The 15,849-nt window shown below is 37.2% G+C and overlaps 1 protein-coding gene across 2 annotated transcripts in view; it reads right to left on the reverse strand.

The window, feature by feature from the left end:
- Window positions 1-3,651: 3,651 nt before the first annotated feature.
- Window positions 3,652-15,849, reverse strand: part of LY75 (lymphocyte antigen 75) — a 47,356-nt gene continuing 35,158 nt past the window's right edge. For both annotated transcript variants that reach the window (XM_062578574.1, XM_062578575.1), the window contains 9 exons: window positions 14,686-14,847; window positions 13,645-13,767; window positions 13,067-13,252; window positions 12,495-12,715; window positions 11,115-11,289; window positions 9,738-9,905; window positions 8,345-8,467; window positions 7,753-7,920; window positions 3,652-6,467 (listed from right to left, as the gene is read on the reverse strand). In XM_062578574.1, coding sequence (XP_062434558.1) covers window positions 6,289-6,467; window positions 7,753-7,920; window positions 8,345-8,467; window positions 9,738-9,905; window positions 11,115-11,289; window positions 12,495-12,715; window positions 13,067-13,252; window positions 13,645-13,767; window positions 14,686-14,847 — 1,505 coding nt within the window. In that variant the 3' untranslated portion in view covers window positions 3,652-6,288. The remainder of the gene's footprint in view (window positions 6,468-7,752; window positions 7,921-8,344; window positions 8,468-9,737; window positions 9,906-11,114; window positions 11,290-12,494; window positions 12,716-13,066; window positions 13,253-13,644; window positions 13,768-14,685; window positions 14,848-15,849) is intronic.

Consider the following 15,849-nt stretch of genomic DNA (forward strand, 5'->3'; position numbering starts at 1 on the left):
CTTAAATGCAAATTCTCATTCTCTTACCTTTGTGAGTGCTCAAGAATTCCTGTAAGTAAGTTAACTGCTTGTAGATGAAGGGAACTAATACAGAATGGTCTCTACTTTGGGCTATTTTGTGACAAGGAGAGCTGTTTGCAGTAGGTAACTGCTTTTTGGGCCAGAAATCCTCACTAAGATGCTCACACAGAAGAAGGAATTCAGGGGTGAGAAGGTCTGTTAAGACCGTAGTTTTATTAAGGACTGGCCTTTTTCTGTTGAAGTCAGAATGTCTTTCCTGGAAATGAGGAACACCTGGGTCCTTCCTGGCTAATGAAGTCTGGTGCATTATTTGTCCTGCTTCCCTCTGCTTTGGAATTGAAGGTTTAGGCTGGAGGAGGGGGAGGAGTGATAGCACCCTCTCTTACTGTGTTTTTGGTCAGCTCTTGTCTCTGTATGGTTGTGCTCTTCACTGGGTGGCTTACTTCTAAATCTTGCGCTAATAATATTCATCAGATAGGTCTGAGATGTCTCTATGATGCTTTCTGTCTGTATCAGTGCTCATATTTACACATTAACCCACACCACAGATACCTAATATCTCTATAAAAATACAATGTGTGTTTGTTTTTTTTTTAAAGTACTTAAGTGAGAATATCTGCAGGTTGAGTTATGTGAATATGAAGATTACCAGCAGAATAATAGACCCACGTTGTATCCAAGTAGGGCAAAAAGACAAGTGTCTGCTAGCAGAAAGGGAGGGAGGATGGACAGTATTAGGACATAGTGAGCCAGAGGAGAGGGATGCATGAGGTAGAAGGGTGAAACTGGTATGAGACGAAACAGGTTAAAAAGTAAAATGGTGGCCACAGGAGACTTAATAAAAGATGGAAACTTTCTTCAGAAACCCAGCATTTTTCCCTTCTAAGTAGCTTGTGATCCACACCGTGCATAAATGTGCCCTCATATTTACACATACGTGCAAGTCACATTCTTGCTTGATAACAGACTCTCTTCTGAGTAGATGTAATATAAGTATGAAAATAAAGAACTTCCTATGACAGAAACAGCTAACAGTTAAGTAACTAATGAGGATGCCATTCAATCATGCATGTTTTCATGCATATTTGTGAAAATACTGGAACCATTTTTAAGTATTACATGAATAAAAATATAACTGCTAGTTTTTAGAGTACAAACAGCAACTTTTTTTTGTATAAATCTCTGTACTGTGTCATAATCTGTAAAAGGGGAACTGTGACACATGACACTTGAAAAGAGAAGCATAAAGAAAAACAGAAAACAGGAATAGAACTTTTAATGTGAGTATCCTAAGATAGAGTGTGGAGGAAATTAACTTTGCTCTCACAAATGCACACATAAGTGATGACCATAATGACGAAAGCACATTTTGCAGTAATTATTTGTGTTACTGGAATTGCACTTTTCCTTAAAAGATGCCTTGGAGTAAATTAGTCTATGCTAAAAAGGAGCAAAGCCAACAAACTACTGGTGTTTTGTTTATAGTTGCTTTATATTTCCTTTTGGGTTGCAAATACAAATCCAGAAGGACCTACAGTCTGTTCCATTACCATGTAATAACAATGAAACCTCATCTGGAAAGCCCCCCATCCCTATCTTGAATCTGTTTAAAAATGTTAGTTACTGGTGTATAGGCACTTTCAATGTGGAAATGTAGAGGAATTAAAAACAAGCTAATGGCATTTTATAAGCTGTGCAGCACTTGCAAGTTAATTTGCTACCTATAAAAAGTACTTTTTCTAGTGCTTTGTAAACTGTCATTTAAAAAATCTTCAAAACTGAATGGATGAAGTCCTTTATAGCTGTGATTCTTTTTTTTTCCCTCCAGTACTTAATCTCTCATTCTTTGTACACATAGTTCTTTATTATGGCTCATAGTTCTTGCTTTAAAACTGTGCTTTTTAACATGTTTGGCCAGTAAAAGTTTTATGTACTTCTTGGCAGCAGAATGAATTTGACTAGCTTCATAAACTTCAGTCTTACATATCCCACTGTGCTCTATAGAGAACAGCAATAATGGACATGTAAAGGATCCAAGTTGTAATAGTGACTTTCAGCAGTGAAAATTCTAATGTTTGGTCTTTGTTTACTTACCCCCCCCCCCAAAAAAAAAAAAAAAATCACTGTCAGGCCATGCAATTTATTTCCTTCTTTCAGAAATGTTTAGATGTATAACATACGTCCAGGGCAATGAGCAGATGGTATGTTTGGTTAAAAAAGAAGAAATTAAGAAATACAACAAATATATCGGGCTTAGATAGTGCTTACGCACAAGTGCTTGTGATTGATGGATTGTTTTCTACATCTATAAAGAGGAAGTAAAAATATGGGTAAGCTAAAAATACTGGATGGTCCAGTGTCTGCTGTGGATCAAATCCCCTTTCTGTAGTCATGGAAAGGTTAATGAGGGAATCTTCAGAGACTCTGGGTGAAATTCTGGAAGAGGAACAAACAGAAGAGTGTATTACTCCACTCTTCTTCGCCTGCTTACCACGGGACTTTCCATGGTAAAGAGTTTTGCAGTAATAGCAGATAAGCCAATGATACTGCAATTTATGCACTGAGTCATAACAGTGCGAAACCTTCTTTCGTTTAGCTAGAGTTGTACAGATTCTGCTTTGAGCTGCCACCATCCAGGAGACAGCTTGTACTCTAGGACTTGGGAAGCACAGGATCTTTTCCTAACCTCATTTTTCTGGGACCGGGGAAAATACTGTGCTTCAGTTTCCCTGTTCATCTTTTGTCTTCAATTTTTAGACCAATCTTTTTTTGAAGCAGATGACCTTATTCATAGCTGTGCATTTCTTTTCTTTTTTTTTTTTTTTTTTTTTTTTGTATCTTACTGTGCAAAACAAGGGCAGCCCTGGCCTAGATAGTTATGCTCCAGCCAGGGTCACAGCTCAGCTTATCCTATGAGCTAATGGAATAGTTGTCAAATCTGATTTCCCCAGAACTGTTTGCTGTACTATGTTAGAGACTTACAGGTGTATTAAAGTCTACTTCACTCACAAATGGAAAACAATGTGTTGTTCTTCTGAAGCAGGGTTGCACTCCCTTTCTGCTATGCACCCTTTTCCAATTCTGTAATCTCCCAAGTGCAGAATTCAGCCCAAGACTTAAGTTCTTCTAGGAAAAAGGTAATTTGCTAACACAATATGAAAAGAGGAAGATTAAATTTAAAGTAGATGCAGCTCATACTTTAATTACAAATATCATAAGATTGAAAATAACTTGACTAACTTTGGATTTCCTGCAATTAACAAGCAGTGACACTGCAGAACCTTACAATTTCAGCTCCAAAGCAGTTCATATAGGTATAAAAAAAAAGGGGGGGGCGCTAGGGAGAAGTGGCACAGGGGCATGTTCCCTGTCTGTGTAAATGCTAGCAGAAACCTGGTAAAAGTTAGGCATAACACTATGCCCCATGATAAAGTGTGTTTTCACATGTTATTCATGTGGCATTTTTTTTTTCGAAAATGCATAAAAGACTTTGATCTTTAAACTTTTCATATTGTAGCACCTACCTAATTGTGAACACAGCCCCTCCGTCACGTGCTTTGGGCCAGTGATAATGAGCTGTACCTCAGTTCTGATAACTACTTCCACAGAAATAAAACCAATGTAAGCAGCTTAGTGTTTTACTTGACTTTATTCTTTCAATAGCAATGCATCTAAGTAACTTCACTATATACTCAAAGCGGGTCATTCACTATGTTAAGACGGTTGTGCTTATCCAAATAAGAATTACCAGTGATTAGACAACCTGGGTATGATGACATGAGAAATGGGCCTTAGAAAACTATTCACATAATTCATAATAATATTTTATAAAAAGTACATATGCATAGGATATTCACTGGATAATTAGGTCAATTTCAATTTTCAATTTCAGACTCACACTCTTGTGCAAATACAAGCATCTATAAAACTAGTAAATTTCAAAACATATAAACTTACTTGTAAATACTTCCCAATTATTACTATTATTAGAAAAGGACAATAAACAATACACATCTTTTCTTAGTCCCTTAACTTAGAAGACATTCAGCAAAGCACTTACGGATATAAGCTAAAACAGAAGATAATAGGAACCAGGCTTTACATTCCAAACACTTCTCATACAAGGAGATGTTTAAAAGGGGATTGGGGCTTATTTTCATTGCATTTATTTCCAAGGTATAAGAGTTAATTTTTATATAAGCTACCCCAAGAAAGGAAGAAAGTGTTCTCAGTTGTGCCCAAGTACCAAATAAACAAGTGCTTATTTCTTTGATCAGCAAACTAGCGCACAATATTTCCTTTACTGTGCCTGTCCAGTCTGCTATTTTAATAGGTTTCTATGAGAAGTTCTCTATTTCTCAATAAAATTGAGAAACATTTGCGTATCAAAATAGTGCAAACAGGCGCAAAGAAAAGTGCTATCAACATAAGTAAACTGCAGGGTGGAAAAAAGGCAGTTGAACATTATGACCTTGCAATGTCACTTCAGAGAAATCAGTAGTACTCCTTTCAGTATGTTAAACCAAATGTATTCCTGTTACCATATCACATTATTAAATGGGGAAGGGATCTGGTCTTTTACATGTATTCCTTCATAAAGGTAAACATACCTGTTTCACATATTGTGCATTATTAAAAAAAGTCTAATGACTTTTTCAAAACATTAATTAACCAAATCATTACAGTAATTAATATATACAATTCTGACTTCTCTTTTTCCCTTTATAGCTTCTTTGGAGTGCGTACACAAGGCCACAGTAACACAATAGGTTTAAAAAAAGAAAAAATCAAGTTTAAGTTTTACATAAAATACTCAAGTATTTTTAGCCTCTCCATACACAGCTTAAGTTACCATACATTCTTTCTCACTCCTTCCTTAGACATATTTTTGTCTTATTTCTGAAACAGATGACAAGTATTTCACCTATACAATTATGCCTTTAATTCTAGTATAAGTAGGAATATTGCTGTAGGTAAAATGTCATGAGGATCTCATTACAGAGCAAGGAACATTGTCACTGCAATGCTCCTGTCTTTGGTCACAGAGTAAAACAGATCATGAGACAGAGCAGTTTTTTTTCTGTGTTTTAATGTAGAAAAAAAAATCATTCAGGTCTAATTTCAGAAGAGTTATGGGGAGGGGGAAAAAAAGAAAAAAAAAAAGCAGAACTTGGTAGGTCATTCTCTAAACATTACCCTAAATGCAGTTCTAATCTTTGTCTTAATTAATACTTTGGGTCTCGATTTTTTTTTTATTATTTATTATTATTTTTTACAGTAAAATTTCCTGCTATTGGTTCTCGTAAAACTTACTTTGTGATGGAAGCTGTGAGAAAAAACCAAACAATCTACATAAAAAAAACAGTTATCTTGTAGGATAAAACACAGTATTTGTGCTTTAGGTTTTTACAAGGCTAGGGGTTCTGCTTGTGTTCGTAGTTAGCCCTTAATGCTAGCTGTGCTAGCCCCACTCACAACTTCTGGCAGAAGGCTGGTGATGTGCCAGCTTGCAACAACCTCAGATGCAAGTGTTCTACATTTATTTCATTTACTCCTAGATGGAGTGGCTTTGGTGAAGGGTGTTCCCTGTAACTCTGTACTAAAAATGTGCGTTTTATATTTTAAGATTCTGATCTTTCCAATATAACTAATGATTTGTCCATGAACTCTGAGGAAAAAGCCAAGATATGTTTTTCCTACACTATTAGTCATAACAATAAACATGAAGATTCTAGTTCAACGGGAATTAGGCTTTAACAGACAGTTAAACGTTTTCTCCCATGCTGTATCAAAACTGGCAACCACTTGTTACAAAAGCTGCTACGCCGTGGTGATGTCTCCTATTTGTGATCTATGTGTTGGCTTCTGCAGAGCAGGCCAATGCTAGCAGCAGAACGCTAACACTGTACCAAAATGGTATAACTGTGCCAAGTTACAGAATTCATGTAGCAATTTCAAATATATTTGTTAGGGTGATGTTGCGTGAAGTACTATTGGCATTTATTATTCCACTAAAAATACTTTCCTATAAAAAGAGACAGTAATACCCTATATTAAACATATTACAGAACTCCAAAAATCTTGTACTTTAAACATTTAAGGCCAAATGCATGTCATTACCATGGGCTTGAATAAAAATTGCACGTTTGCATAAAAGAGTGGAATTTAGCCCCCATTAATAACCTTTTTATCTTTTTTTCAAAAAGAAATGATAAAACATCAAGTACCTCTTTCTTTATGACTTCACACAGTGAAGTTCATGCTAAATCACCTAGAAGGAACATCATCATCAGTTTCATCGTCATTCATCCCTCTTTGATAGCGTACTGAAGAGAAGCCACGCCAGTGAAGACGTTTCTTTTTATAGAGATACCAGACTAATCCGCAAATGAAGACCAAAATAATTAACAGAGCAAATGCTACAGCCACCCCAGTATGATTAGAACCTGCAATAAAACAAAACCAGTTATCCTATAGCAGTTGTGGATAATTTTAACATCCTGTAGAGCTTTGTTAAGAATATTTTTTTTCACAGAGTTAATACTTATGTAGCTATAAACTAATAATGTATGCATTTATTTTAGAGTCATTTGAAGTTAAGGAAAATTGCATCATATTAATAACTTTGCAGTTAATGAGGTGCAGTTTAAGTTCCCATATAGATTAGTAGCTAATAGTTTATTTTTACCATTCTGTTGGTAATTTCCTAATTATATTTAGGTTGGAAGGGATCTCTAGAGGTCATCTGCTCCTTCTGCTCAAAGCACAGCTAACTTCAAAGTCAGGTCAGTCAAAATAAGTCTACTAGTAAATGCTTTACTTGCTTCAAGCAAGAAATACGATATTGTACTCAGTATAAGTGAAATGATTATATCTTTTTTCTGAAAAGTCAGGAGTGAACTTTAAACTTACTCTGCTTTGAAACTAAGCAAGTATTAAAATTATTGCTGCCAAAAAAAAAAAAAAAAAAGCCTGTTTCAATGTTTCAGAGACAGGTGTTTCATTTTGAAGTTGTGTACTTCAGAGGTCTAAAACGCTCTTGAAGTCTCCTTGAGTGGAAAAGAAAAACTTTTCTGTAGGGTTATTTAATAGCATGAACAGAAGTCTATTCCCGCATTTCTATTTCTGTGAAGTATGTGATGTATGCAAAATCAGAAAGATTCCACTGCTTCTCGGGAACTTGTTTAAGGCTCAGGTAGCTGCTTCCTCTCTTGGCCAGAACAGAGTATGAAGAAGTATTGTGAGGCCTGAGTGCTGTCTGGAGCTGTGGGGTTGTTTTCAGCAGCCTCCAGAGCACTGAAGATGCAATCTGCAGTGCCACTTACTCAGCATCTCACATGAACAGAAATTTTTCTGTTTCCACCTGTACAGACACAGAAGAAAACTGGATTCATCTGTGAAAGACTCTCATGTGGTAAGAGGCAGAAAACTGTAGCAACTACTCTATGCTCTCGTAAGTGGAAATTTCAATTCTCTCCCTTATCTTTGAAGAAGATAGTGGTAAGCAGGAGAGGCAAATTCCTAGTGATAAGAAATAGACTATTTTATTTTAAACTGTCCTAGTTGAACGGGGGAGCAGTGACAGAAGCTTCTCACTTAAGGCAGAGGTACCTGATAGGTTCTTTGAACTGTACTTCCCATTATTTGTACGTGGACTTTCCCCAGGGTGGGGAATCCTGCAATACAGTCACTACAAAAGTTAAGCCGCAACTAGAATCAATGCTGACGTACCTACGGGAGCTTTACAAACCACTCTGCTTTGACTACGACCGCAGTCAACTTTGGACCATGTGCCAGTTGTGGACAGAATAACACTGCATTTCTCATTGTCCTCTGCAGTTTTGTTTTCCCAGTTGACATAATTAACTGATGAACCATCGAGCCAGTTCAAGGACTGATCTGCTGAGAAAAATCTGCTTTAGTTAAATCATCATAACAGGCTGTATTACTACACAGAATGTAATCCACAAGCTATTGATTTCTTTATATTGTTAAAAAGAAACAGGGCTAAGAATACCTGTTCCATCTATTAAAGGCAATAAATATGAATACATCCCTTTTAGCCACACTTCTTCTCCAGACCCTTAGCAAACAGACAGAAATGACAGTATTTGCAGTGTAACTATTTGGCATCAGCGACAGTGCCAGGGAAAATTAATTTCAGTGATTCCCGATAGCCACACTTGATATAAGCAGGAAAGACTTAACCTAGTCCAAAGGGCTAGGCTAATAACACTGCAAAACTGTATTCTTATTTGAGGTTTTATGCCTTTTCATTTACCATGCAAAACATTCATGCTCATACTTGATTGCTGCTACTTACCCCTGGAGCTCTGAGCCAGGCCAAGCCATACTTTCCTGGTGATGAGATCATTTGCCCTTATGTGCTTTCTGACAAACGCGTTCTCCTCAGCACTTGCTATAGTCAGAAGGGTTGCTGAAGGATCTGAGGGGAAAAGGAAAAGGGTTAACATTTTAACTTCAAAGATTCTTCATTGTGTTTGCACATTAACTATGTTTTCTTAGAACTGTACAAGTGCGATGTAACACAGGGGAAAAGATCTGCTTTCCCAAGAATGCAGTGTCAATGTTATACAAGACAGTGTCAGATGATTATTAACTTTTTGCTTGGTTCCTCAAGCGGGAAATACAAAATAAAATGATGATAAACCTAACGCAACTGTAGAGTAGTTGTAGTGAAATATCTGCTGCTATCTTCCCTAACGTAGAATGATTAGTCTTGGCCAAGTGTTAAACCCTCTCTAAAAATGCTGTTTAATCCTAAATACAAAAAATGTTCAGTATTTCCAAGAAACACTCAACATTTTGCTGAATCAAAATTATTTTCTTTGTTGATCCCTCATGCCATCTCAGGTTTTTATATAAAAGTGCTGTAGCAATTAAAGGGCAAGAGGGGTATTTTGAAGGATATACTGGAAACAGATTTGGGTATTACCCACTCTTCAAGTATATGCAAATATAAACCAGAAACTTAATTTAGAGAAAGATTATTCTCTCCTTTGACTACCAGGGCAGATAGGGCTGTGAACAGAAGCTGCACCCAGAATTGAGGCTATTTGTGCCTTTCCTTTAATACATCCTACATAGTAAGTTCAGCTTTACATAATAAGATAATTCTATGAACAAAGCCTAGTTTCTAAGCTAAGAAAGTGACAAAAGATGTAGTACATGATGCTGCTTAACATTACCTTTCACAGTGCAATCCCACATAGTTTATCCAAGACAGCAGAAAATTAAGTTTTTTAGTTTATGGATATGATTAAAGTATATGATATCATTAAGGTTGTTTGGTTTAAACCCTTTGATGGGGATCTCTCTGCAAGCAGCTAATGCAAGGGTATCATAAGAATACACAGCACTAACTTAGCGAAGTTACTTGTATACAAATAAAATAGTTCTCTCCAAACTGTAAACCCTAAACTTCTAAATCCTCTGTCAATGGCTATCTGCCTTTTATTTGCAGAGGTGTACACCAACTGAATGGTCAACACACTGCAGAATTTTATCAAAACCCTTGATCAGATGTTCAAAGAAAGTTAAGATAGAACTTGCCATTAGAAGTTTTCCTAAGTTAAAGAAGCATAAAAGCTGAACTGTAACGAGTGTAGGATTGCGCATGTGTGCCCACTCATGTTTTAATTCTTTTGGAAGAATTGACTAATTACAGCTTTTAACATGATAGAGTCTAAACATACTCAGTTTGTGGCAGACTCTTTTAGCATCTTCCACATTATATACTGAAAAATTGTAGAAGGCCATGTCAAAGGCATAGCAGTGATCCTTGTACTGTATCCACTGCAGCGTTCCACGGGCGTGTGGGCATCCTGGGGCTCTGCTCGCTTGCTGTGTCTGTAATTGTCTCTCTGCAAAGATAGAGATATTTGATGTTATTTCTGCAGCAGGAGTTTGTGCATAGTCTCTTTGCTGTTTTAACAGGAAAATAAATAGTAACAGGGACTGCTTGTCCTACCAACAACTATTGATACATGACAACTAGTATACATTCCTTCTTCATGTATAGTAGATGAACTTAATGAGATTTGGGGCTTTTTCTTTTTCTTTGCTTTCAAGGGGTTCTGAAGTTTGGTTTGATATGGACTTTCATTCAGAAAAGATACTTAAGAGTTTATGTTCATGTCACAGGTGACTTAAAGGTGACCAGATTATTATCAGACTTCCACCAATGGAATGGATAGAATGAAACAGTGTGAATTTGGCAAGTTAATCTGCTCACAGGATATAACAATTATTAATATAAATATACTAGTTTTCTCATTCCTTTTGCTCCAAGCCTCTTGAAGTTCTTTATATAGATGGGGTAATCATTTTCAATTTTACAGACTCCTGTTTCACTTTGAAAAAATCACAGAAAGCAGAAGTAGGAAGCAAAATCCTGGCATTACTGAGAAGAAAAAGATGATCTTCTCATTGTTGACTGCTGAACAGAGAATGTCCAGTGTCCTTCAAAAGCCTTTTGACATGGTACAGCCAATTTTATTCAGGCTGAATCTACAATATTCTCCATGGATAATCTGAATATTACTCCAGTCTGGAATGAAGTGTTTGCCCGAAGAGGTTGTGGAGTCTCTATCCTTAGAGATACTCAAAAGCCATTTGAACACAGCCCTGGGCAACCTGATCTGGGTGACCATGCTTGAGCAGAGGGGTTGGACTTGATCTTCAGAGGTCCCTTCCAACTTCAACCATTTTGTGATTCTACTGAGCACCGCTGTCAAATAAAATAAATTCCCACTGGCATGACTGAAAAACTTATGCAACAAGTACAAAAATATTTGAAATATAATGGAATCTTCTCCAATGAGGCTTTGTAGCAAGTACTGCATTTTTAATGTGGCTGTGAGTATCTGGCAAACCTTGTTATTCACCATTAATTTATAGTACATCGTAAAGATTTGAGGCACTAAAAACCATTTTATCATTCCTGATAAACAAGCGGTCCTAAAGAGGAAATCAGGTTTAGTCTCTCAGCCTTCATTTCAAGTTCTAAATAGAACATGTGAAGATAGAATACATTAAAGAAATACAGAAAATATTTTGAAAATAACACTTACTGTTTGGAGGACTATAGCAAATAGCACCTTCAGCAACACTTGTACATGTTGTACGGTTCCAAGACCCTCTAGTATCCAACAGAACACAGTTCTCAGTAGTATTTGAGTTTTCTAATTCCCAAGGATAGTAGTCAAATTCACTTCCATCTGACCATTCAAAATTAACTTTACTACCCTAATTAAAGAAATGCAAATTTTAAGCCATAGCATATAGTCCTTAACCTTCTGACAGTCATTAGTAAGTTATATAGCAGTGTATATCCCTGGTAGAGTGATGCATTAAAATGCAGGTGCCATGAGTTATCTAAATCCATGCTGACTCAAACATACAACATGGTTAGCATTTTCCAAGCAATGCTTAACATAGAAGTCCTGCTTATACATGGGACCGGAGAAGCTGTAGCATCTTTGTAAGTTTAGAGCTGTACTATTCTCTGCTTTAATCTGTAGGGAACATTTTACTTCATTTCATCCTGCTGTTTCATTACAGCAATCTTTCTTCCTTGTTATGAATACTATTAGCTGTGCTGCAAACTGCTAACCTGCAGAGATGGCCACATGAGTGAAGTTAACCAGTTCAGGAAGGGCTTGCAGCATCAGCTCGTGCTTTAGATGCACTGCTGGAAACCCATGACACCGACGAGTCGGTTGTGCGAAGTGGAGGGACCTACTCCAACCAAAGAATGGATCGAGGTGCCACAGGTATGCGTGGAAACCACCGCCCCTCTCTCCCTGCAGAGGAGTGTCCTGCCAACTAACTACCATGACACAGTGTGGAGGCAAAGCTGGGGAGTAGTGTGGGGAGCAGGGCCACAGGCTTTGGCCTTAAGCTTTTGGCTTAAGAAGCTAAAGGAAGATGAGGGAGAAGTAAAGGAAGATAGAAGTGTCTCCTATGAGACACTGTGCTTTCTGGGAGAACAGACACAGCAGCAGGAGGCATAACTTGCTAGTTCCTGGGCTGCTTTGGAGAACCAGTCCTGAACTGGACTAAACAAGCTCCATATGCCCTGTCAGATTGTACTTGCTGGCAGAATCTCTTTCCACAGGGGGTCAAAAAATCTGGAGATTTTAAAGGTAGCATTGCAAACTACATTTTCTTGTGCCACAGGGAATGAATGATTTGGGGCCATTACATTAAGATTTCAAATATTTGGAAAAATACTGAAGTATACTTACTTATATTAAACTTTAATATACTTTACTCATTTCTTTCCCCCACCCTCCGTAACATGTTAGAAAGTTTAATGTACTACACAGAAATAGAGCTTCCAAGAATCTGGAAAAAAAAGTCCAGAAAACATTGTAATATCCTGTGCAGAGAATTGCTTACAATAATTACTGTAATTATAAGTTACTGAGGTTATCAACAGTAATACTTACATCATGGACTGACAGTCCAAGCCACAGAGGGTAGCCATCCTGCTTGACAATGTCTTCGAGAAATAACTGTTGTGATTCACTGTGTACGCTTGCTAAATCACTCCCCTTTTGTTTGCATTCTCTCAATGCCTCATACCATGTTAACTTTTTTTGAAGGATCCTGTATGTGCTGTTTCCATGTGGAATAGATTCAGGCAATGGGGGTTTGTGTTGCTGGGGCCCTGTTTCAAAGGATAAGATAACAATAAATTGTGTGCACTTCACCCATAATATTCTGAACATGAGGAAAGCAGTAAAAACCCATCTATAATACTGTAATTCAAGCATTAGTGTTCAGGACAAACTACTATTATTATGTAAACTATCTTTTGCTATTTTCAACCGTGTGAGCAGCTGATGGAATAGTACAGTGAATACATCTGCCCTGACTAGAATATTAGACCCTTTACCCACTAGAGTCCATGACAGCTGTGCCATAGGTTTCAGCAAAGCCTCATTAGGAGGACCAGGACTTAAACTATGCTCCCCATCCCACACACCAATACTAGGCATTTAGATATTCTATTACTTACCTCTCTCAATTTTACAAGCGAGAATACTGTACACATTATAGTGCCAACTTTGAGAGTAATTGTAAATATCCCAGAAACCATCTAGATTTACACCAGCAAAAAAACTATTCTTCTTTACATTAGGTCTTCCCATTCGCCAGTTATTGTAAGTCAGATGAGTTTCATCGTACCACTTCAGAACATTATCTGTGGAAAACATTCTGTATTGAGCAAAACCTTGACACTGTGTACAAGAAGTCATTTAACTTTTAATATATTCAGGACATTAACAGACTTTGGAAAAAAATCAGTGGTGCTCTGAATTACTGCAGTTCTGTTCCATATACAATGCTAAGTGTTCTTAGAATTACTCATCCAGTCTCTCTCAAATCCTGCTTTCTAGGGAAATCAGATCTAGACTAAATAGAACATACTGAATCTAAACATCAAACAAACAGAAAGCATATCCAGTTGTTCTCCTCTAAATTATAAATACAAATATAAAGCATTACTGTATGCTTGTATTCAGTTTGACTTGGGTTGTGTACTGAAGCATGCAAGAAACATTGGGTGTGTGTCAGGGGGCACTTGCAACTTACCACTGCTGTCGTAAATCACACCCAGCCAGACCCATATGGCCAGGCCACTGAATGAGCGAAGCTGCTCAGTGACAAAGTTATTTTCTTCTTCATCTCGAACACTCAGAACAAATGCTTCTGGATCTGTTGAAATAAAATTTAAAAACAAAAATTGCTTACTTTCAAAATTCACCGTATGCTTACAAGATAAACTGAACATTTGGTTTACGACTATTGTTAACAGTTACTACAGATACAGCAAGAACATATAAAGGTTAGACAAAATAACTAAATTAACAGTGAGAAAAGTCTTCAAAGGTAGCATCAGTAGTGCTTCCCCAGGTTCTGTGGACAGGTGAGAGACTTCACTTCCAGAGCATTTTATGGGGTCTACAGTCATTTAAAATTGTATGTAGTAAAAATTCTCTGTGTGGAACAAAACATACCAGCAATCATCTTCTCAATTTTCTTAATACAGTTTATCTGGTAGGTAGCTTAAGGCTGATATTGAAGTCAATTCTTGAAAAATAAAATTTGTTAGATGCATGCCTTTGAGCTGCCATGACCAATGCTTTAATACAAGAGGAAGTTGGTCTTAAGCATATGCTTTGTTCAGGATGGACGGGAAAAGCCCTCGTGCTTTAATGAATCAGACTATTCTGAGGCCACTTAGTCTGTTCACACAGTAAGAGAGGGAAAAACACAAAGTAGATGCACCTATAAAGCCAGACCATTGCTAAAGGAATAATCATTACCCAAACTATTTAAAATTCATAGGTGTTAAACAAATGAAAAAAAAACATTTTTACATTTTCAGAGATCTCAGAAATCAATAATTCCTAGTAATCTCTCTCTCAAGCTCTCCCACAGATGTTCTGGCAATTTTTACCGTAGTAGTGTGAGGGGAAAATAGCATCCAGCAGTGCATCACTAGCATGCATTTCCAAATGCTCCTTATGCCCCTCGCTTAGCTGTTGTGGTAATACAGCAATTCAGGTCTAAAACTAACCTCCCTCAAGCTGATGCATCTCTAAATAGCCTGTAATATAAAGTAGTACTTACTCATTTTCTTGCATAAATGGTGAGCTTCTTGAGACTTTAGTTCTCGCCATCTATTCTTTGTTATTGTAAAAGTGTAACAGTTGTTTCTAAATGATATCCAGGGAGTATTTTTAATCTTATGGGGGCATTTAACTTGCGTAACTGGTTCTTTTTTGGTCTTCTCTAAGGAAGTGAAAGAAGATATTCAGATATAAATTTATATCAGAAGATATAAAACAGCTAAGGTTACACTTCACAGCACGTTTTCACATAGCCTTAAAAAACTTGTAAGATGCAAATTAAGCGTCATCCTCTAAATGTATAATGCATGTTCCTGCTTTAATTTTTCAAATGACAGAGCTTTTTAAACAAACAAAAGTAGCAGTGAGCACTGTAAAAGGAGTATACAAGTGCTTACAGTTTTCCACAACTGTTATGTAGGTTTAAGGTTTAAAATCCTTAAGATAAAAATGCTAAGAAGTATGGACTAGTAGCTAAAAGCCCTTTCTAGCTCTTGTATGAAGGCAGACCATCATAATAAACAAGAGCTACTCTATACTGGTGACACAACCTAATTTTGTGGCTTTATCTAGTTCTTAAGACACGAGAAGGACTCTTCCTGCAGTTGGTCACACTTTGAATAGTTAAGGACGACATAATCATAAGCATTCATCTCTGTGATTCAGAACATACAGCAATAGCTTTAACCGTTTCCTCACTCAAAAAAGCCTGAATTATAATGGTCTCAAGGCAAAGAATTCTGTGATGGTCATTCAAAGGGATCTTTTTGCTTTATGTTTTTTGGACGGGGGCTTTGCCATGTACATATCCTCCAAAAAGCCGTCCAGTCCCTAGCTGTCTTGCTGTAATAGGTATATACTTGGAGCGAGTTACGTGGCGCTGAGGAAGGCTTCAGTTTGCACCTTTCAACTCAGTGTCTACCTGCTATCTTTCTCCTCCATGTAGTCACCTATCTCCCACCCTGTATGGACTTCAATAGCTGAAGGTTCCCATATTAAGATGTAAATAGTACAGAGGCTGAATCTTAGCCCATGTGCACGAGGGGAAGATTAGTATGCAACAGTCTTATGGAAACAGTGCAAAGGTAGAATCAGTTACAGTGTGTGTCTGGCCCAAAGTACCCATCCTGGATTTAGTTCTAAGTACTCTGTTGATTAAGATCAA

Source organism: Rhea pennata, chromosome 6 (assembly GCF_028389875.1).
Source record: "Rhea pennata isolate bPtePen1 chromosome 6, bPtePen1.pri, whole genome shotgun sequence".
NCBI classification, from domain to species: Eukaryota; Metazoa; Chordata; class Aves; order Rheiformes; family Rheidae; genus Rhea; species Rhea pennata.